At 48.5% G+C, this 21715-nt stretch overlaps 1 protein-coding gene across 1 annotated transcript in view; it reads left to right on the forward strand.

Annotated features, from left to right (window-relative positions):
- Positions 1-11198, forward strand: part of GLP1R (glucagon like peptide 1 receptor) — a 34531-nt gene extending 23333 nt beyond the window's left edge. Inside the window, exons 8-13 of the mRNA XM_042938640.1 lie at positions 2929-2989; positions 3540-3609; positions 3733-3821; positions 4145-4283; positions 5189-5230; positions 9770-11198. Coding sequence (XP_042794574.1) covers positions 2929-2989; positions 3540-3609; positions 3733-3821; positions 4145-4283; positions 5189-5230; positions 9770-9937 — 569 coding nt within the window. The 3' untranslated portion in view covers positions 9938-11198. The remainder of the gene's footprint in view (positions 1-2928; positions 2990-3539; positions 3610-3732; positions 3822-4144; positions 4284-5188; positions 5231-9769) is intronic.
- Positions 11199-21715: the final 10517 nt, after the last annotated feature.

Here is a 21715-nt window from a genome sequence, read left to right on the forward strand (position 1 = left end):
TGGGAAGGCTGTCCTTAAGGTGGGGGACTATGTCTGTCCATTCTGGGAAATAGCGTCAACACTGTTAGTGCCTGTCTCCATGGTGACCTGAGGGCAGGAACAATCAGAGGGGACCTTGTGCTGTGTGCAGAGGAGCAGGGGTGGTTGCTGGAGGGTTGGTGGGGACACATGGCATCCTGGAGGTTTCTGAGTGGGAAATGGAGGAGGGGGAAGGGGAGCTCATCCTTTCCCACCACCTCATGCTGCAGCTCAGGGCTCAGAGTCTGAGGGGCACCAGGGTAGGACCTGGGGGACCTTCCTTCCCAATAAGAACACCCTTATCTTGTGGAATTGGGATGGGGAGGTGCAGAGAGAGAGGGACAAAGACAGAGGACAGAGAGAAAGCTTTCCAAAGAGCTCTTCTGTGGGGCCAGGAGACCTAGCCCACTTTGGGATGCTTGGAAACAACTTTTAGCTTCACATGCAAGCAGAAGGATTAAAATTATAACTCTGACACAGCTGGAGAGTCCCAAAAGACATCAGCTCCTGCTGCCATCCATGGGCAGCTGGTGCCCCATTACCCACCACAGGGAGGCTGCAAGGGAGGGAGGCAAGTGATGGACGAGGGAGTCATTGCTTCTCGGGGCCAGTTCTGTGTTTCTTAATGTGCGATTTTTCTCCAGCCTGTCTTGTTGATTTTCTAAATGGGAGAAAGATGCAGCCAGCAGGGAATGAGGGGGTGTGTAATGGTTGCATGTGGCAGAAAAGGCCTTGTTAAGGAGAGGCTGGTAAATGAGTGAAGTTCACCAGGTCTTGCTGATGCCATGAGTGAGCTCCCCAATTCTGAGTGGGATCTCAGAGAAAAAGGACAAAAGGTGGCTGGGAATGCCCAGGAAGGAGGTTTCCGCATGTGTGTGTGGCTCAGGGAATTGGCATGTTCTTGCCAGGAGAGTTTCCCTTCCCAGTGGATCCACCCATCATTCCTTCCTTCCATGCTGTCTGAGCATCTTCATTGTGGCAGGCTCCGTGCTATATTCTGAGGCCTTTGGAAGCCACCCATCCCTTGTCCAGTCTCATGAAGGCCTGTTACTAAAGCATCGTGGATGCTCAGAGGTCTGGTTTGTGTAAAAACAAATGGCCAAGGAGGAAGGTACCTGATGAAGAATGCTGACCAGCTGTGAGTTTCTCGGCTTCCTCCCTGTCTTCACTGTCATGCACAGTAGCTCCTGGCAGATGAACTGCTTGGGAATGGCTATTGAGGACATGGATCGTGATGACAGGAAGGACTGTCAATAGGGCTCTTCCCTGGCCTGTGTTCTGGGGAGAGACCCCCTAAAGCTACACATGCCTGTGCATGGCCCTGCCCACCACACACTCACATCTGTGTCCACACCTTAACACACACACTCTCACCTATACCTGACGCCCACATCTCCAACCCCGGGAGGGGCGCCCACAGAGACAGGCATGGAGAGCTGGTGCAGAAAGCCACCGAAGGTGGTTGGCATGGGTGTGGGTTGGCAGCCTTGCTCTCTAGTCCCACCTGAACCCTCCAGAGCTCCTCATTCATCTCCATCTGTCATGAGGACGGACAGTCCATTTGAATTCAGCAAACATATTGAACCCTCAGGCTGAGCCGAGCCCTGAGGCTCTGAGAATGAGTGACACTGTACCCTCAAGGAACTGGGAACCAGCTGGATGCGTTAGCTCCGGGTGCAGAGCAGATGACCCCACAACTTCACCGCTTAAAGCAGCAATTTCCTATTGCAGTTTCTATGGGCAGGAATCTGGTTTAACTTAGCTGCATGCCTCTGGCTCAAGGTCTCTAACAGAGATGCAGACACGCTGTTGGCTGGGGCTGCTGTCACAGCAAGTCTTCAGTGGAGTCGGAGAATCCCTTGCAAACTCACAAGGTTGTTGGCAAGAAGTGTAGGTCCTTGCTACCTGTGGGCTGGGGGCCTCCATTCCTTGCCACAGGGGCCTCCACTGGCTGGCTGAGTGCCCTCATGACATGGCCACCGGTGTCCCCCAGAGCAAGTGATCAGACTGAGAGAGAGCCCAAGACAAGCCTTTTTTAACCTTTTAACAGTCTTTTATAACCTGATCTCAGAAGTGACCTGCCATCGCTTCTGAGTACATTCTTGGTCACACAGACCAATCCCGATACAGCACAGCCTGTATGGTGGAGGGTCGCTGGGGACCTTCCTAGAGGCTGTCTGCCACACCACTTGAGTCTCAGCCAAGTGGAAAGTGTTACATTGGAGCTGTTGTTACCGTGGGCCACTGTGCCATTAGTTGGGCTGTTGGCATCAAGGACGGGGCCCCTGTCTCTACTCCAGGCTTCTGCCCAGCCACTTGTAGTGCATGCGGGTAGAGAACAGGTAGCTGGAGGGGCTTCTGGAGCGTGAAGGAGTTGACTGAGATGGGCACATGGGCAGCAGCAGGAGGAGAAGGGCATCAGTGGGTTGGCCTGCTCCACCTCATCTAGAATGTTCTTCCCACTCCATGGCCTTGTCCTCTGTTACTCTGGTGTCTGCATCCTCATGTCTCAGCCTGGACTTGGGGGCAAGCTCTCACAGTGTGCCTGGGATGGGGGGGACTGGTTAGGACAGATACAGCCACAGTGTCTACGGACATACCACCCTGAACGTGCCCGATCTCATCTTATCTCAGATATAGCCACAGTGTGGTGCGATCCTCTCTCTGAGGAAGACTCCAGGGAGTTGGGCAGGGATGGGGGGTGGGGGCACGGAGGTGTTCCTGCCGCCTCCACTCCCCCAGGCTCCCAGACCATCCAAGTTCCAAACCTGCTAGAAAGTGGTTTTGGAGTCAGGTGAGGGAAAGGGCTGGAGGCGAGAGAGGCCTGGGTAAATAGAGGCCTCTGGGTGTGCATGGTGGTGGGTCAGGCCTGCCAGCCCTCTCCCCTCTCTCTTCCCCTCTCTCTTCTAGGTGTCCCCCTGCTGTTTGTTATCCCTTGGGGCATTGTCAAGTACCTCTATGAGGATGAAGGGTGAGTGTCCTGCTCCTGGGCATGGGTGTGCTGAGGTCCCCATCCTCAAACCCCCTGGGATTCCCTGGCCCCTGGGGTACGTGGCTACCACCTGTTGGGAGGATAAACCGAGGGATCAGGAGCTTAATTTATGAATTTAGTTCCTTAGTACCCCTTCCTTATCCCTTCCTGGGACTGGGTGATAACAAATGGTGCTGGGTCCATGGGGTATGCAATGACTTTTCTATAATAACTGTGAAATGTTCCTGCTATTTTGTGTATGATGCTAGGCATCATGACTGTTGGTTCACAAAGGGCTGTGTGTATCTCTCTGTGTGACCATGTATTTAGGAGTGTGTGTGTGTGTGTGTGTGTGTGTGTGTGTGTGTGTGTGGCTTGAAGGACTCTGCATGAGTCTATGGGACTGGGTAGCTCCTTGTGGCAGCATTTATGTGGCTCTGTGAGGGTCACTTTGCATGGCCACATGTGCTTGTGTGCCCCTGTACCTGCACTGTGAGCTGGGGGCTCTGTGTGTCCAACTGGGTACTTGTGTATTTCTCTTCCTCTCCAGCTGCTGGACCAGAAACTCAAACATGAATTACTGGCTCATTATCCGGCTGCCCATTCTCTTTGCCATTGGGGTGAGTGATGGTGTGGGGATGGGAGTGGCAGTTCTGGCTGGACAGGTGTTGCTGGGGGAAGGCCTGGAAACAGGGCGGTGTTTTGAAGGGGCCTCCAGCCACTCCCTCCCATCTGCCCTGCAGGTGAACTTCCTCATCTTTGTCCGGGTCATCTGCATTGTGGTGTCCAAACTGAAAGCCAATCTCATGTGCAAGACGGACATCAAGTGCAGGTGATATACCTGAGCTGGCTTTCATGGGCGCCCTTCACCCTTGCTTCCAGAATAGAGATCCTGGGGCTCGGAGCTTGGAACATTGTGTGACCTTCTTCTCCCACCTGGCCCAGCCCAGGACCCCAAGCCTTGCCCTTAGCCCTGGACCTGGGCATCTCCTGGGCTTCTGGGTGTCTTGACCTGGGTGTACTTCCCACCAGGCAGCCCATCCCAGCATATTTTGGGTGGGAGAATGTCTGTCACTCAGGTGTGGGTTTGGGGCACAGAAAGGGGATACACATCCATGGGAGAGTTCCAGAATGATGTCTTCACCCCACCCCCAGACTTGCCAAGTCCACACTGACGCTCATCCCCCTGCTGGGAACCCACGAGGTCGTCTTTGCCTTTGTGATGGATGAACATGCACGGGGGACGCTGCGCTTCATCAAGCTGTTCACAGAGCTCTCCTTCACCTCCTTCCAGGTGACCTCATGGCTGGGGGTCCTCACTTGCCAAGTGTCAGAGTGGGAGTGGGGCAGAGACCAGCCTGCACCATGCAGATGGGCACCCTGCGGCCTAGGGGGAAAGTGGGCCATGCCCAGAGGGCTATGGGTGGAGTAGAGCCAGGGCTAAATCGGTGTCCAGCACCCAGGCCAGTCTTCTCTATAAGCACATGGGACAAGAAGCCTTCCCAGATGTAACTGTGGGCATCCAGCCTGGCATCACAACTGCCATCTACCAGGCTGTTTGTTACTGGGCACCAGGGGCTTTGCACACATCGTGCATTTAATCCTCATAGCATCCCAGGAGGTGGGCAGGATCATCCAATTTTACCAAGGAGGAAACTGATACTCAGAGATGCTGAAATAAGATTTTCCAGGTTATGTAGTTTCCAAAGTCAGGAACTCAACCTCCCCACTAGTATCAGATGATGCTGAGGGTGTATGAGTGTCACTGGGGGGCATAGATATATGAGAACCTGGCCTCAGCCCCTCAGGAGGCTTGTGGGAGGGCCACAAGCATGTAAGCCCATGCATGTGCCCTTACACATATGTGCACACGCATGTAGATCACAGTTTGGGAATGCTGGGTCTGCTGAATGAACAGATGGAGCCATGGCAGGGGAAAATGGCCCACGATCAGAGGTGGTGTACTTTCTCGGGTCAGACTTCCTCAAGGAGAGGGTAGTTGAAGAGCCTCTCAGTATCTGAGCAAGGAGGCTTCTTGTTCCTCCAGCAAGGAAAGGAGAAGGAACCCACCACTCCAGCTTTGGCTATGCCCAGTCTGAGGAGGTGGATATTGGGGCTGGGGCCCCAAGGAGCTTCGGGGTCTACCTACAGGGTGCCTCCCTCCTGCTTCCTCTCTGCTGATATGACTCTTGTTTCCAGGGGCTGATGGTGGCCATCTTGTACTGCTTTGTCAACAATGAGGTAAGGCCTGAGAAGGGATGTGGGGACCCTTGTGGGCTGCTACTGTTGGCTGTTCTAGAGTTGTCAGTCGTGGCTCCCATCAATCTTTTCAGCGGAAACCCCCTATCCATCCCACTGGGCGCTAGAGCTGAGAAAGCATCTTGTCCATGTATTGTTTTCTATGCATGGATATCTCCTCTCTCTCTCTGTCTCTCTGTCTCTCTCTCTCTGTCTCTCTCTCTCTGTCTCTCTCTCTCTGTCTCTCTCTCTCTCTCTCTCTCTCACACACACACACACACACACACACACACGTGGGCAGGCATACCCTAATGGATGTGAACTTGGGGAAGACCCAGCCTTGTGTTAAGGGGGTCCTGAATGAACAGGCAATGGTGATTGTTACAAGTTGATTCAACAGCAGACATGCCCAAGTCACATCCTTGGGCCTTTAATACTCATTATCTTATTTAATCATCACTGCTTCCTCCCTCCCCACCCCACCCCCAAGAAAAAAATCTCTGCTAATCCCTATGGTTTTAATATTCCCATTTTTCACAATGATATCATTGAAGATCAGAGAGAGTAGGAAACATGCCCCAGGTTTGGTCTAGAAGTGGTGGCAGAGATGGGATTCAAATGCATCCTAATAGAAAGAGGAAAGCGCCCACCCTGTGTGTGCAGGTGAGAGCCCCAGCCCGCCAATGGCCAAGGGGTGTGTTCTTCCTGTGGCTTTCAGGCTGTAGGGGTAGAAGAAGCGGGCTGTTGCTGAGTCCCACGTCCTCTCCTGCAGACCCTGCTGGACCATAGCCCTCCCCTGTCCAAGATAGTCAGCTCCTAGGCGGGATGTCTGTGCCTGTGGTGCTGGGGAAGGCCCCTTCTGCTCAGGCACCCAGCTTTGTGCTGGAGCAGAGTAGGAGCAATCCCCATCATCACTGGGTATCACAAATGCCACAGCACTGCACCCCATTCCTTCCAGAGGGGGAACAAATTATAGTACTGGACGTGGCACCATAGGGGAAGTATTCACAAGAAGATTAACCCCAGCAGGGAAGAGGGGGTAGGAAACCCCCCACCTCAGAGTCTGGGGGACAAACTGAGGGCTCTGTTGACTCCATTCAGGCCCAGGTGAGGGTTTCTATCAGTGAGCCTTGGGCTCAGATGACCCATGAACCCTGCTCCTCAAAGACCCTGGCTCTCCTTGTGTGGCTTCTGTCACAGAGTCTGGTGTCCCAGAGTTCAGAGGGCTTAAGAGTCTGCATTAATGCATTAATTTACTTGTACTGTGAGTGTCGAGGGCACAGGGTGACTGTGGAGGGGACCTTGGTATTTCAGGATGCTGTGAGATGACTCAAAGAGCAGGAAAGATGCGGGACATGGGCTTTGGAGTCAGGTCTCTGCTCCCATCCAGGCCCCATTGCTTAGTGAGCTGTGTGACTTTGGGCAAGTTTTGAAACCTGTTTCCTCTTCTGCAAAATGGCGGTCATGATGCTTAGAGCATGTGGTGCTCCAAAAGGGAGGGAAACACTTCCTGAATGTTTACTTTGTGTAAGGTGCCCGCATGTTTTATTAAAGCCAGTCCTGTGTAGCAAGTGTTATCCTCATTTTACAGATGAGAAAAGTAAGACTTGGCAAAATGAAACGAATAGCCCAGTTCCACAGCTAGAAGATGGGAGAGCTGGGGGCTGGGAGATGTCTCCACTAACGCAGGGACTGGGAAGGGGAGGTAGAGCCAGGCTCAGCATGGCCCATTAATGCCTTCTGGCTGTTCCTCTGGGCCAGTCTCAGAGGGCTGGCTAGGCTCCCTGTGGGGTGGGTGGGCCACGGAAGGAGAGGAGGCTGTTGTAGAGGACACTCATGGGGACCTTTGTCCTACAGGCCCTTGATCCATGGTGGGGGAGAGGGTGGGGGACAGTAGGATGTTCCAGCCCTGGTTCTCCCCCGCATCTGAGCCCTTACAAAGAACTTCCTAAAAAACTGAAGAAAATGTTGAGATATGAGGAACACAGGTGGCATTCCCTTCAGGAATGGTTCTCAGCCAGGGGGGTGATGCACTCCCTGGGCCTATGTTCTGCTGCCTTATGTCCCAAGGACAGGGACAGGGTGACAGGTGTCCCTATGCACACTGGAGAGAGTGAGGCTCTTCTCTGCCCCTTCTCATCTTCTCAGTCCCCCGAGGTTCCCATTTCCCACTTCTCCCTCCTCTTCCCCAAAGCCATGCTGGCAGCACATGCTTGCCCCCAACACACGCACCTGTGAGGCTTCCCCACCACTTCTATGGAGAGTCTCCCAGACCCTAGCCGAGTCTCCCCCTGACTCCATTCCTCAAAGCCTGTCACCCGTCACCTCCCCACTTTGTCTGCCCCCAGGTTGGCCCAGGGGGAGTGCACACATCCCACTCAGCCCCTTGGCAACCAACAACCCCTGAATCACCAGATCCCCAGCTGGCCTGTCCCCTCGGGCTCTCCCGGGCTTATGCTGTGGGATCCGGGACACCTGCTCGGACACTTGCCTTGTTTAAGGGCACTGCACAGTTCCTCAGAGACACCTCATGCCCTGGTTCCTCCAGGCACAAGAACAGACACATCACCATCACTGGGCCATAAAAACACCCCCTGGCTCCTGGGCTGAGACCTCTGTCCACAAAAGCTGTTCTCCAGACCCCGGGTCGCCATGGCAATGCCAGGTACTTGTGACCCAAAGAGAAAAGATGGCCTGGACATCAGTCCTCGGTCAGCTTGCAGGAGAGTAGGCATAGGGGAGGGGAGGCCGAGGAGTGGTTTTGCCATGGTTTGTGTCCTCTCGCCATGGCTCTGACTCAGGAGCCAGAATACTGGCCCCAGATCTGCCACTACCCAGTTGTGTGACGCGGGGCAGTCACTTTACCTCTCCCCACCAGTGTAAACAGAAGTGAACGAGCTGAACCCATTCATCCCAGATTCCAGAACCTGGAGCCTGGCCAGAGAGGACCTCAGAGGCAGGGGTGAGGGTAAACTTCATGTGTGAGGAAGTGCACCGCACTCAGCACTGGGAGGGGTGTCTGGGATTCATGTCCTCGCCCCTAGTGTTTCACTGTAATACCTCGGTAGCCGAAGGAGCTGCATGTCAGATGCTCAGTTACTCACTCGCTCTTTCCTTCAGCGCATTTACAAAGCACGCACGGAGGACCTGCTGTATGCTGGGCACTGTACTAGGGTCCAGAGAACCCAGGTGAGGAAGGGGTGGCCCTGGCCCTCACGGTGCTCCCAGCTGAGTTGGGGGAGGAGACACGCCAGGGACCAGCACGACCTAAAGAGTCGTGGAAGCCAGGGGGCCAGTGCTTAGGAGACCAACCTGGAGGTCAGCCCAGACCTAGGTGTGGACCTGGCTGAGACCGAGGGAAATACTTAAATGCTCTGCACCTCAGTTTCTTCACCTTGAAGCAGGCAATAATAATGGAAGCTACTTCACAGGGTGGCTGAGAAAGTTAACGAAAATAATCAGTGGAAAGTGTTGGGCATGTAGTAAGTGGCGCTTTTTTTTTTTTTTTAAGTTTATTTTGAGAGAGAGAGGGAGTGCAAGCAGGGAAGGGGCAAAGAGAGAGAGAGAGAGAGAGAGAGAGAGAGAGAGAGAATCCCAAGCAGGCTCCATGTGGAGCCCCACTGGGGCTCTTATTCACCAACCAAACTATGAGATCGTGACCTGAGCTGAAACCAAGAGTTGGATGCTTAACTGATTGAGCCACCCAGGCACCACTAAATTGTGGCTTTTAATGACAGTTGTCATTATGGGGGCATAACAGAGGCCCAGGAAAAGTGCTGATGGAGGCAGAAAGGGCACCATGTGTCAACACTTTTAGAAGCCCCAGTCCCGTCCCATTCCCTGCTGGTGTCCACGAAACTGCTTCGTTCCCTGAGGTGGCTTCCCACACATGTGCCTCGGTTCACCATCCTTCCCCCTCCCTCCCCAGTGAAGGACTGTGAGACAAGATTGCTTCACAAGCAGAGGCCGCATCAGCCTGGGGTGTCCCCATCCCACCTGTCAGCACACTCGCCATAACTGCTCAGCCAGGCAGCGAGCTGGCACACCGCAGGGTGGTCACAGGTCGTGTCTGCTCTGCCCCCTCCTGCACCCAAGCCTGGGCCCCGTGACGCTGCCCAGGAGACCAGGCACATCCTGGCAGGCTGGCTTGGGCCGTCTCGGCTCCGCTGTGCGCTGAAGTCCGATTCTCCCCCTCCTCGTCTTCTCCTTCCCGTCTCCCACATTTCTCTCGCTCTTGTTATCTTCCGCTGAATAAGACTGTGATGGATTGTGAAAGGTACTGAGCTGAGTCACAGAGTTTAGAGATGGAGGAGACCAATTAGATCATCAAGCTCATCTCTCTCCTGAGGAAAGGCGGAAAATAGGAGACAACAATAAACAATTTTATTGGGATATTAATTTAGGTGCCTGAAGGCCTTGACTTGTGTCTCTTAATATAATGCAGTGGATTTTTTTCCCTTCCCTGCTAATGTAATAATGGGTCCATTTTGTGGGCAGTTGGTTTGCATGATGGCTTTTGTTTCCCTCCTTTTCCCACGGAAGGTCCAGATGGAGTTTCGGAGGAGCTGGGAGCGCTGGCGGCTCAAGCACTTGCACATCCAGAGGGACAGCAGCATGAAGCCCCTCAAGTGTCCCACCAGTAGCCTGACCAGCGGGGGCACGGTGGGCAGCAGTGTGTATGCAGCCACCTGCCAGGCCTCCTGCAGCTAAGCCCCCCAGCCCCTACCCTTCCTGTGGTCTCACTGCTGGCTGGGTGGCCACCCCGGGTGGGAGAGACCCTGCCGGGGCTGGGGAAGGGAGGGACGCACGCACACACCCATTCCTGCTTTCCCTTCCCAAACCCATCAGGCAGGCAATGGGCAGTGCCTCCTGGGACCCGTGGCTACATTTCCTCTGTGGAGAAACAGCCTACTAATTTGATCACTATGGCAGGAGAGAAAAAATGTTGCTAAAACGAGGAGGATTTCTTCCCGTTAAGCCACTAGGTCCCTGGGGTTCCCCAAGACAGAGCAGCAAATCAGCCCCAGACTTGCACTCAAGGTCAGTGGCTTATTAGTGGGATTGGGCTTGCAAGAGGAGGTGGTTCTGAAAGAGGCTCACATAACCTCAGCCAAACAGAGCTTAGGGAACGTGAGCCAAGTCTGCTGGCCTCCAGTTAGGTCACCAGTGCCACCCCCCACTGCCTCCTCATTAAGGGACACTGTTCACATTGCTTGTTCATCTCGCTCCCTCATCTCGCCACCTCGTCTTTGGGGGCCTTTGGTTGGGCCACTGGCAGCTGTTTCTAGAAGTGTTGACAATGAACACTGAGAAGGTGCCTGATGGTTTCCTTCGCTGGTGCCCACTTCTCCCGTGGGTGTTTGACCTGCTTTGGTGGCTGCTCCCACTATGTCCAGGAAACCAGGGCAAGTCCACTGCTGAGGAGCCCAGCTCTTGGCATGAACTCTGAATTCTATTCTAGAGTTGCTCCAGAATCCTCTAGGGTTCAACTAGGGAACTTTAGGAATATTTGCACTGGGGGCTACAGTGTACCTGCAACTGTCGGGAACCCAGAAGGCTGAGAGCTTTACTTCCACCTCTCCATGGAAATGCTTTTTATTTGTGACCAGATTATGGGAGTTTGGGGGTGCCCTCTAACTCTAAGAGATGTGACCAAAAAGAGACTTCTGGGGAAACTACCTGTCGCCACTGTTACCATGGAGGCAGTCTTCCCCTATCGTTGGTTTCTTCCCCCTTGAAATTCTCCCGCTTGGAAGTCTGTATATATACTTAATGCATTTTTCTTTATTGCTGTGAATAGTCTGCATGTGCAAGTGTGCAATTCTGACTCCTCCCACCTGATGGAAAAAAGAACTAAATCATTGTGATTGTGATATTTTTGGGGGGAGTGGGGTAGTTGATTTGACTCACCCACATTTTGAGCTAATCAATGTTTTCCCTGCCTCTAGTTTGATCCCATAAATAATGACCAGCAGACAGGCTAGAGAGGAGAAACCTATCAGTCCTGCCCCAGCCATGGTGAGAGGGCAGACCTGTAGCAGCACCACGGAGACCCAGACAAAAGGGAAACAGCCATCCAAGGGAGTTTGTGGATGCAAAGGAAGTTTCCAGAGCAGGAGAAAACTCTTAGGAGTCCCGACCTCCTGGGAAGGCAGAGAGAGAAGCTTCGGATGAATTCCTTTATGAGTCCATTTCTCCCTCCTTCCCCTTTTTAAGTGGTGGGGGACCCTCCCCAAAGCCTTGCACCAGACATATTTTCCTGTGCCTCTCAGAGAGCCATGTGATGTACGGGGAAAATAATAATGGGACATAAAACACATCAAGCAGAAAATTTCTTATACTTCAGCTTCAGTGAAGTGTTGTGTCTATGTTAATGGGGAAGTTGAACCTCAGGCTAAAGATGAATTGTGCAGACTGACTCCTGGAGAAAATGTAGAGAAGTGGGGGACGGGAGCACCCCTGCTTCCCCAGAATAAGGGAAGATTTTCCAACAGGCACCACTCCTTGGCTTTGTTTTTGGAGTGGGTAGAGGGGAGATGAGCACTGGTGAATTGATGTGGAGTATGGCTCTGGCACAAGTGTTTCAGTTCTGGGTAAACTGGAAGATTTTGAGAATCATTAATACACTGCACAACAACAAAAAAAGAGCCAGATTGATAAAACCTGAGAGAAACAAATTGTTAAGGGGAGAAATTGGAGGGAGAAGGTGTTTAGTTAGGCACCAGGGAAGCTCAGATAGTTTGGTTTAAACTGTAAATAGAGTTCTTTTCCCAACTGGTACTGGTGTTTCCTGATTTCAAAAGGCTCCTCAAACCCCATGCTCCAAGCCTTGTAACACTGAGGAACTGTTTCCTTTGTAGATACATATTAGATACTGAAGAACTATCTTCTTTGCTCCAAGACCCACACTATTAATATTTATTTGATTGGCAGTGAACTCCCTCTAAAGAATTTTTGAGCTCTCCTAAGCCAAATATATCTCTAATAGAGCTGGGAACTATCACATGCAATGTACTCCCAAATTCCACCAGCTGTTTACATGCATGTTGCCATAAGTGTGGAGCTTTTGCTCTGCACACTCTTATCTGCCTCTGTCCTGGGGGTACTATAGCTGACTGGTGGGGGTTGGGGGGGTGTGGGGGTGATGTGTGTATCAGCTGTGCAGCCAGCAAGGTCTGAGGACTTTGGTAAATAGAGACTGGGTTCAGCACTCTGGTCAGCTCCACTTCTTAGTGGCTGACATCATGACAACTCCTCTTGACTACGTCAACCTTTAGAACAGCTAAATCCAGAACTGAAACAAACTGCTGACATCGCAAAGTTGCCTTCAAGATGACTTTCCAGATGGCCCGTGTGATTTTCAATTGCCTCAATACAATTCCCGCTGAAGCCCACACCAGTGGAGCTCTTGAAGACTCAGAGCAGGGAAAGACCCTGGGCATCTCCCCTATCCTGACCTAGAGGAGGGAGGTTTGCACATGACTTGCTAGGCGGTCCTGGGCTGGGTCTCCGAGTGTAATGAGACCTCTGGGAGGGATAGGTAAGAAATACAAAAGAGCCATTCAAGATGCTCTTAGTAAAAGCTGGCACTATTTATCTGGAGTTTCTGTTAAAAAAGAAATACAACAGCGAAGGTAGACAAATCAGCCAGTGAAGATGCCGTCTCCTCAGTGACTTAGCCTGAGAGGAGCGGAAGGTTGTGCTTTACTATCTCTACTGTAGTACCTCACTCATCCTTGTCTTAAAATTAAGAAACTGAAATGCATCAGAGCACACATATACATAGAAACAGCAAGCGAGCCACTTTGAATAGCGAATCCAGTGCCCTTTTAATGGGTTGGCTTAATGGTTTCCTGATGCATCTGTGCTTATTTGACAAGTTGTTCTGTTGGCCGCACAGAGTGAACTAAAAGAAGTGGAAAAAGGTCCTAAGCCTCCCCCTTTGGCTCTCTCATCTCCCTGAAGTTGGAGAAGACTAGCAAACTGGGCAGCTTTAGCCTAGCAAAGATGGCACAGCCACCACCAAGGGCAAAGAGAGTCAGTTCACATTTACCCCCGAAAGGCTCAATCTCATCAGTGTGGGCCATGTTTCAGCAGCTTCTGTCTCCATCCATAAGGAAAGAACACTGTGTGTGTGTGTGTGCGTGTGTGTGTGTCCTGTGCATAGCAGCATAAAGTTAGGAGATGATGAATCCAGAATCATCCCACCCACTGTGAAGGTCATGGGACCGCACAGCCCAGGGCGAAGATAGGCGGGGGCCTGAGCTGTAGATGCTTCCTCTCCATGCGCAGACAGGGTTCCCATTATTGCTAATGCCTGCGACGTGCTCAGGGAAGGTAAAATATATTCCAAAGGTTTATTTTCCCTCCACTGAATTGATTCTAGAGTGCCGACCCTGCTTTTGGGTCCTATGAGGAGCCAAACTATGAAAACCCTCAAATGAAATATGCCTGCTTCCTCTGCTAAGACAGCTATGTGAATGACATACTAAGTACTCAACAGAAACCAAATGAGTATCAACTCAGGCTTTTTTTCTTTTTGTTGCTGGAGTTTTGGGGGGGAAAGAAAATGTGGGAAACTTCCCCAGACAACATTGTCATGCCCCTACAGTGTTAGCTGCTGGCTCAAACCAGCTCTCTGGCCACGCCTGGAGGGCCATATCAGGAAGTGTTGTGAAGCAGTGTAATTCAAACACTTAATGCCACAGTGTGTCTACAGTATCTATAATTACTTTTGCTCTGTCAATGGATACAGATTGGCAGGAAGCAGATAAGCATAACTGTTTTCCCATTAATGACCCAAATCTCTTGGACTTCACCTACATCTGAATCTATCAGAGGGGAGAGTTTTCTCTTCTCCCCTTTGGCCATTTTAAGCCAGTTTCTCAGAACCTTATCCAGTGGTGCATTTTTTCTCTGATGCACCCAAGCTCCTCCCCATCTCCACACTACTTCCCCCACCCCTGCCACCCCACACTACCTCCTCCCCCACCCCTGCCAGCCCTATAATGAACTTCCCCACACTCCTCCCCCAACTAGCTTTGCTAGGAATGCTGTTCTCTCAGCTGTGACCAATTTGGGGGTGCAGCTGAGAGTGAGGCACTGCCAGGGCTGAAATGATGCACCGCATTCCATACTCTGGCACAGCGAGGAGCATTGCAGCCAGGGGCTTGGATCCTAACTTACACTGGGGCTCTGCAACCTTTTTGATGAGGCCTGTCAAAACTATCAGTAATTAGTCAACCCAGACAATCGAGCATGACTAATTGCCACTGTGTCAAAGCAATCTGGGAGAAGGAAAACATATATAAATGAGAATGTTTGAATGTGGTGAAAACTCCCAGCAAAGTTTGGAACACATAACAAGTTAGGGTCTTGGCTTCCTTGCAAGGGAGCAAGATCCGCCCCAGACCCATAGGGCTGGACCTTGCCAAATGGTCCACACTTCACATCCAAATCTGCAATTTGAAGCTCCTCCCAGTAAAAGTGATCACATCCTCAAAGCAGATAAACTTCCACATCCCCTTGGTTTTGGAGGGGATTCGATGCGGAGCTTTAAATGCGAGAAGAGAGAGGGGAGCCAGGCTCTCGGGAGGGACAAAGCTGGGTTTCTGTCTTCAGTGCTCTTGGGGGATGTTTGCTCCTCATGAATGTTTAAACAAGATAATTTTCATGCAACTTCCTAATTTATAAATTCATATAAAATACACCCTGCATATATAGGTAGCAAACGTGTATGGTGTTATAATTCCTTGCACAGATGTGAAACGGATTCAGGCTCTTCCCTAATTTGCCTTGTAAACGTCAAATAAAGGCCTGTCATTACTGTGTCTCTCTTGCTCTTCCTTCGGGAGAGGAGGTTTTCTGCAGCGTCCAGCCCAGGTGACTCATGGCGCAGTGGGAAAACACAAAAGATGCCGTTTCCAGCCCAAGAAAAAAAACCTTGCTCATTACTCATGTCGTGATTTTCATCTTCAAAGCACTTACCAAGTACTAATTTACCCGTCGCAGCCCTTATACAGGGACTGCGCTGCCATTTAATTAGAGAAGTTGGGTGGTCGAGTGGCTTAAACAATGACTGATGGCCAAATGGACGCGTATTCTAATTCCGCTCATTCATTTGATCTCCCCTGTCTAAATGAACTCAGTCCATTAAGTCCATTTTTTTTTAATGTCATAAAAGCACAAGCCTTGTTTGCAAAGTAGCCACAGAATTTGAATGGAGCTGCTGTTTAGAGATTCATCTTCAGAAAAATGAACTTCTCTCCAGTTTAAGTAATCGCTCGCTCTCCGAGCTTGCAGCCGACTCTTTTTAGAAGAGCAGAGGAATTGCAGATTCTCCCAGTTCCGCCACCATTTCAGCTACCCATTTGAAGATCAATGTGCTCATCTGAAGGTTTCCTAAAACACACCTGTTTTTTAGACACGCTTTGGGGATTGTCTCTTTCAAACCTAATAATAATTCTTACTCTGAGAGCAAATGAGATGTCATTTCTCCTGGTATCTGCAGACAGAATATCTGCATTTTGGCTTGTCTGCATCAGTCTTGCTTTTGACTTCATTCACTCTCCTGTGATGTTCTCAGCGTTCTATGTCTTTACTCCACCACTCAGCAGCACAAGAAAGATGGATCTCAGACCTTTCTCTCCCTTCCCCATCCCAACGAAGACACCTGCCCAAACCAATAATGACCACCACATCTGTAGGGAAGCCAGAAAGATACAACCTCAGGAAAAGAGGGTGCACTTGGGCCTAACAGGTCTTAACCTCAGCCTGAACAAGGGATAAGGGCAGTTTCCCTGCTCTCCTGGAGGAAATAAATGAGAATTTTTGGCCTTCAGACTCACTCGTGGTCACATGCAATATAGAGCCACATTCCAGGGACTGATGCCCCACAGATGGGGATAACAGAGTTCCAAATAGCATTTGTGAAGAATGTCACTCATATGCCTTGTATAGAAGCATTCCCAAGTGTTTGGCTCCCACCGCCAAATCTCCTCTCACTACCCCCTCAAAAACATATGCCTTAGGCATGTGCAATGCAGTGTCTTTCAATCCCTCCCTCCCTTCTCTCCCTCCACCACCCTCTTTCTCACACACATGCATGTACACACACAATAAAGACAATACTGAAAACAGTGGGGTCTCCCTTACTGGAACTAGTGGGGAGAAAACCCCAGCAGTGCAACCTGGAATAGAAAACAATGTAGGCAAAATATTGAAGAGCATGGAAAAACAGAACCAATACTGGGACAAGGAAGAAGTAGAAATTGAGTGTCCCCAAAGGTGGGAAGAGTAGGTGGGAAAGATGATGAGGCCCTAACATAAAAAAGTAAATAAAGAAAAAAAACCCAGACCTTTAAATGTGGGAAAGAGCTGTAGTAAAAGACACAAGGAAATTGTGGAGGTGGAAAAAAGAATGGGAATTACTAGGGGTGCCTGGGTGGCTCAGTCGGTTAAGCATCTGACTCTTGATTTTGGCTCAGGTCATGATCTCATGGTTCATGAGGTCGAGCCCCATCTTAGACTCTGTGCTGACCGTGTGGAGCCTGCTTGGAATTCTCTCTCTCCATCTCTGCCCCTCTCCTGCTTGTGCTCTCTCCCTCTCTCTCAAAATAAATAAGTAAACAATAAAAAAAATAATGGGAATTACCAGTGGGAAGCTATAGGGAGCCAAGTTAGGAGCCCCATCTCCAGCCAGTATTTTTAACTCCTTCTTCCATAAATCTGAGCTCTTTCCCTGAAGAGTTTTCTGATCTTAAACCTTGGTAGATTCTTTTCTTTTGTCCAAAGGCTCATTTTAACTAACATAATCATTTTAGAAAGAGAAATAGATCACAGCCTAGAGTAAGTCCAACAGATTTTTTATTATTTCTCCCACTGATACAGGCACCAGTGGTAGAATGAATTACTGTGGCTCCTTCTCATGTAGGACCAACGGACCTCAGGGTTGATCTGTGTTGCAACCTCCAAGAATAAAATCAATAGCTGAGAATTACAAACCCTGAGCAGTCCCGTGCCAGGAGATGGACTGCTCTGGGGTGGAAGCAGGCAGGTAACACCAAGAGGAGATTTGCAAGCAACTTTTTTTTTTTTTTTTTTAACTTTCCATATCTCTACAGTGAAAGAGCAAGGACTTGAAATAATAAATACAGTTTATATAAGACTTTTCAGTTCCATATGACCTAAGGAATTATTCTAATTCTACTTCTAAGGAATTAGAAACACAGCTCAGGACTTGGGCACCTTAACTACACACATTTAACAACCACAACAAAAAGGTCACAGTTACTTTACCTTTTAGGTCCTATCTTCAACAATCTAGAACCATTTACGTACATTTCTGGCTTATAGAGACAGGTATTTTACAACCAAATATTGTCGAAAGCTTCATAACTCTCGAAAGCTTCATAACTTTAAAAATGCTTAGGAAATCAGGGCTCCTGGGTGGCTCAGTTGGTTAGGCGTCCAACTTAAGCTCAGGTCACGATCTCACAGTTTGTGAGTTTGAGCCCGGCATCGGGCTCTGTGCTGACAGCTCAGAGCCTGGAGCCTGCTTCAGATTCTGCGTCTCCCTCTCTTTCTGCCCCTCCCCTGCTTGCACTCTGTCTCTGTCTCTCTCTCATAAATAAATAGATACATAAACATTTAAAAAAATGCTTAGGAAATTAAATTTATGGTTTTACTGAACCCCACTGATATCTACCGATTAGATGTCACTATACAATGAAACCGCCCTCAAGCTCTTTCATCTTTCAAGTTCTGGTGTGGGAAATGGAGATCAGGAGAACCAAAATGTGGGAGATACACACAAAAGTAAAGACATCTCACTCTGATTAAGCTAAGCCAATGTCCTTCCAACAGCATCCTTTAGAAAGGTACAGTAAAAAAAAATCAGATGAAAAGACATCTCATATAAAAGAATCAGCTTACATTACAAATTATACTGTGTTGGACTATTCTTAGCCATCAGGAAAAACATCCATAACACCATACTTTACATAAGGTATTTACAAAAGCACCTTCTTTCAGGAAGTGGTAAAGTTCATGAAGCCTGCCAACCAAAGCATGATGAGGCCACAAGTCCAGAAAAGATGCCACCTTCATGCAGTCTTGGCGTCAGCTGCAACCACGTTTTCTCATGTTCTCCTGGCCCTGAATTGTGCCTGCTTCTCAGATACGGCCCTTCTTCTAGCAGGAGGCGACCTTTGCTTCTTGTTTCCCTCACTGCGTTAAGTCTTGGTGTCACTCCTCACATAAGAAATGCCAACCGCTCTTGAGACATTCTGCATCTGTGGTGCACAGCCCCTGAGGGTATGGCGTCACCTGAAACCCAGCAATGCCCCCAAATGTCCACAGCAGCCCACATGAAGAGACTTTCTTCAGCTGTACTCAAAATGGTGCACTGATACAGATTTCCAAAGACTGCAGCAAGATCACGGACACCCTGTGTAGACTTTTTGGAATCCAACCCCTCTCTCCTTTCTGGGGCTGGATCCTCCAAAGCTATCAAGTCCTAATGTGAATTTCCCATTTGATCATCTCTCCTTAGTAAATGTCCTCCCGATTCCCTTACTCACCCTGCATTTACCAGCCTTTCATCAGGCATGAGGCTTCCTCTGCTTCTGGGAAACGTATGAATGTGTAGGAAATTCTCCTCTTTCCATAAATAGTTTGAAAATCACATATAGGTGCAGAACCTGGTATAACCCATTAGAAGAGCCAGAATAGCCAAAGACATTTTTTCACTGATGAGACTTTAGAACAAAGCAATGTTTTCATATCATCCTGTGCCATTTCGCCATATGGTATGTTTAGCACTGCTGAAGTCAGTCTAAGTCTCAGGGGGCAAATCATTAGAAGGAATATGATTAAAACAAACTCTGCATAACAAATCTATTTTGGTTCACTGCAAAGGAACTGCTAAATGTATAAAAATACTCTGCCTATAAATGCATATGCTTTTCTCTAGAAATTATCCAAATATGATCGATATTATTAGTAAAGCAACGAAATATAGTATTTCCCATAGGAGAGAGGTAAAAATAAAAAAAAAAGGACATGGAGATATGGAGGAGTGGTGCTATCTTGTACTTGGGGGTCGGGGAGGGGGCGGGAGAGGGACAGGGAAGGTCTTTCGGATGATGTGACAGCAGAAAGATATGACCGGAGCAAGGGAAAAAAGTCCCAGGATCATCTAGGGGAAGTGAGTTCTAAGCAAAGGAACAGCTAGTGGAAAAACCCTGAAGCAGAAGCTTATTGTGTGTCTTCGAGGAGGGGTCAGCAAACTACGGCTCACTGCCTGGTTTTATAAACAAGGTTTTATTGGCATTCTCATCTGTTCACATATTGTCACGTATGGCTGCTTTGGCTCTATAATAGCCAAGCTGAGTCGTTGTGGCAGAGACAGTATGATCAACAAAAGTTTTTCTGTCTGGCCCCGTACAGAGAAAGGCCAAACCATTTTTGCTAAACCCTTGTGTATGATGAACATGAAGGAAGTGAATATAACTGGGAAAGGCAAGAAGGAGCCAGATCACTTAGGGCCTTTTAGGATAAAACCAATAAATAGCCAACCAATCACCAAATGAAAGACACGTGCCGAAGGGTTAGGAGTGCAGACATCATTTATAAGACTTCTTTCTCACCAGTTCACTCCAGTGTGCCTGCCTGAACTCTGCTTTGTTGCTGGTCCTCAGGTTCTCAGCCTTTTTTCACACGTGACAGCGATGTGCACATCTGATAGGCTGCCATGAACACGGCCCTGATAGGCCCAGGCAAGTGAGCAGATGTATAACCTAAGGTAACCTTGCAGGTGCATTAAAAAAACTGCAAAATGAACATTCACAAATAATAATATGCTATAAATTGAGACAAACCTAATATTTTAAATGTGTCATAAGACCCAAGAAGCAATGCTACAGACTATGTTTTCTAGCATTTTTTTTCATTCAAGCAAAATTCCAGACATAAAATGTATTCAAAGATCTTGCTACACAAAGTATGGTCTGAACACCTGTAGCATCAGCACCACCTTGGAGCTTACTTGAAATGCAGAATCTTAGGCCCTGGACCAGACCTACCGAACCAGAATCCTCATTTTAAAAAGATCCCCAGGAGATGTGAACGGTCACTGTAGTTTGAGACCACTATCTTGACTGGCCTCTAATTACTCTTTTCTAACAGTAGAAATTTCAATTCAAACTTTGAATTGAAGTTTTCAATTTCAAAGAGGTTAGCCTATTTATACTATTCATACTAGTGAACACTGGCTACAACTTAATGTTTAATAATAGGGGATTGGCTAAATAAAGGATACATTTATCTATGCAGTGATATTAGCAGCTGTCAAAATCAATATTGTAGAAGACAGACATGAGAATTTATTCATAGCTTATCATTAAGTGAAAAAAATCAATTATAGGTAGGACTAAGACAAAAACAAATGTATAAATTATGATTAGAGAACGGAATGTAGCTCTTGTTAATTTAAATATAATAATGGTATAATTAATAAAATGAGGAAAGGAAAATGGATAGGAGGTGTAAAGCAGCATAGGTGTGTTGAGTTCCTCATCCTTCATAGTCAAGGTGACTGTAATTTAAGGCTAAAAAATCAAGTAACAGTTTACAATTATATTTAAAAATGTAAAGTCAATTAACCAGTCAGTAGAACTGACAACTGATGAGCAGAGAGAAGTAGGGAAAAGGGGGAAATACTAACTTCTTATATTTATTTTTCATATGATATTAATAAATACTGCCTAAAATGCGAAAGGATTAAGCCATTAAATTAAAAAAAAAAAAAACCCAACAACTTTGGAACAGAAATATAAGTTTTCCAAATTATCGAAAGAAACACACACACACAAAGGGGAAAAAATTAAAACAAAACCAGAGACCATGTGGTAAAATTACCAATATAAACACAAAGCATAACATAAAATGTGATGAGATAGATAAGGTTTCAATAAATATAAGTGGGTGAAACTCACCTAATAAAAGAAATATTCTCACAATGTATTATAGAGTAAAATCCAACTACTGTCTATATACAAGCAACACACCTGATAAAAATGACTCAGGGGGCACCTGGGTGGCTCAGTCGGTTAAGCGTCCGACTTCTGCTCAGGTCACGATCTCGCGGTCCGTGAGTTCAAGCCCCGCGTCAGGCTCTGGGCTGATGGCTCAGAGCCTGGAGCCTGCTTCCGATTCTGTGTCTCCCTCTCTCTCTGCCCCTCCCCCGTTCATGCTCTGTCTCTCTCTGTCTCAAAAATAAATAAACGTTAAAAAAAAAAAATGACTCAGGCTGAAAACCACAGTATGGACAGAGGCAGACTTGGTAAATTCAAACAAAAAGAAAGCAGGGCACTTGGGATGAGCACTGGCTGTTGCATGGAAGCGATGAACCATGGGAATCTAGCCCCAAATTAAGAGCACACCGTACACACTGTATGATAGCCAATTTGACAATAAATTTTATTTTAA

This window comes from Panthera leo, chromosome B2, assembly GCF_018350215.1.
Source record: "Panthera leo isolate Ple1 chromosome B2, P.leo_Ple1_pat1.1, whole genome shotgun sequence".
NCBI lineage: Eukaryota > Metazoa > Chordata > Mammalia > Carnivora > Felidae > Panthera > Panthera leo.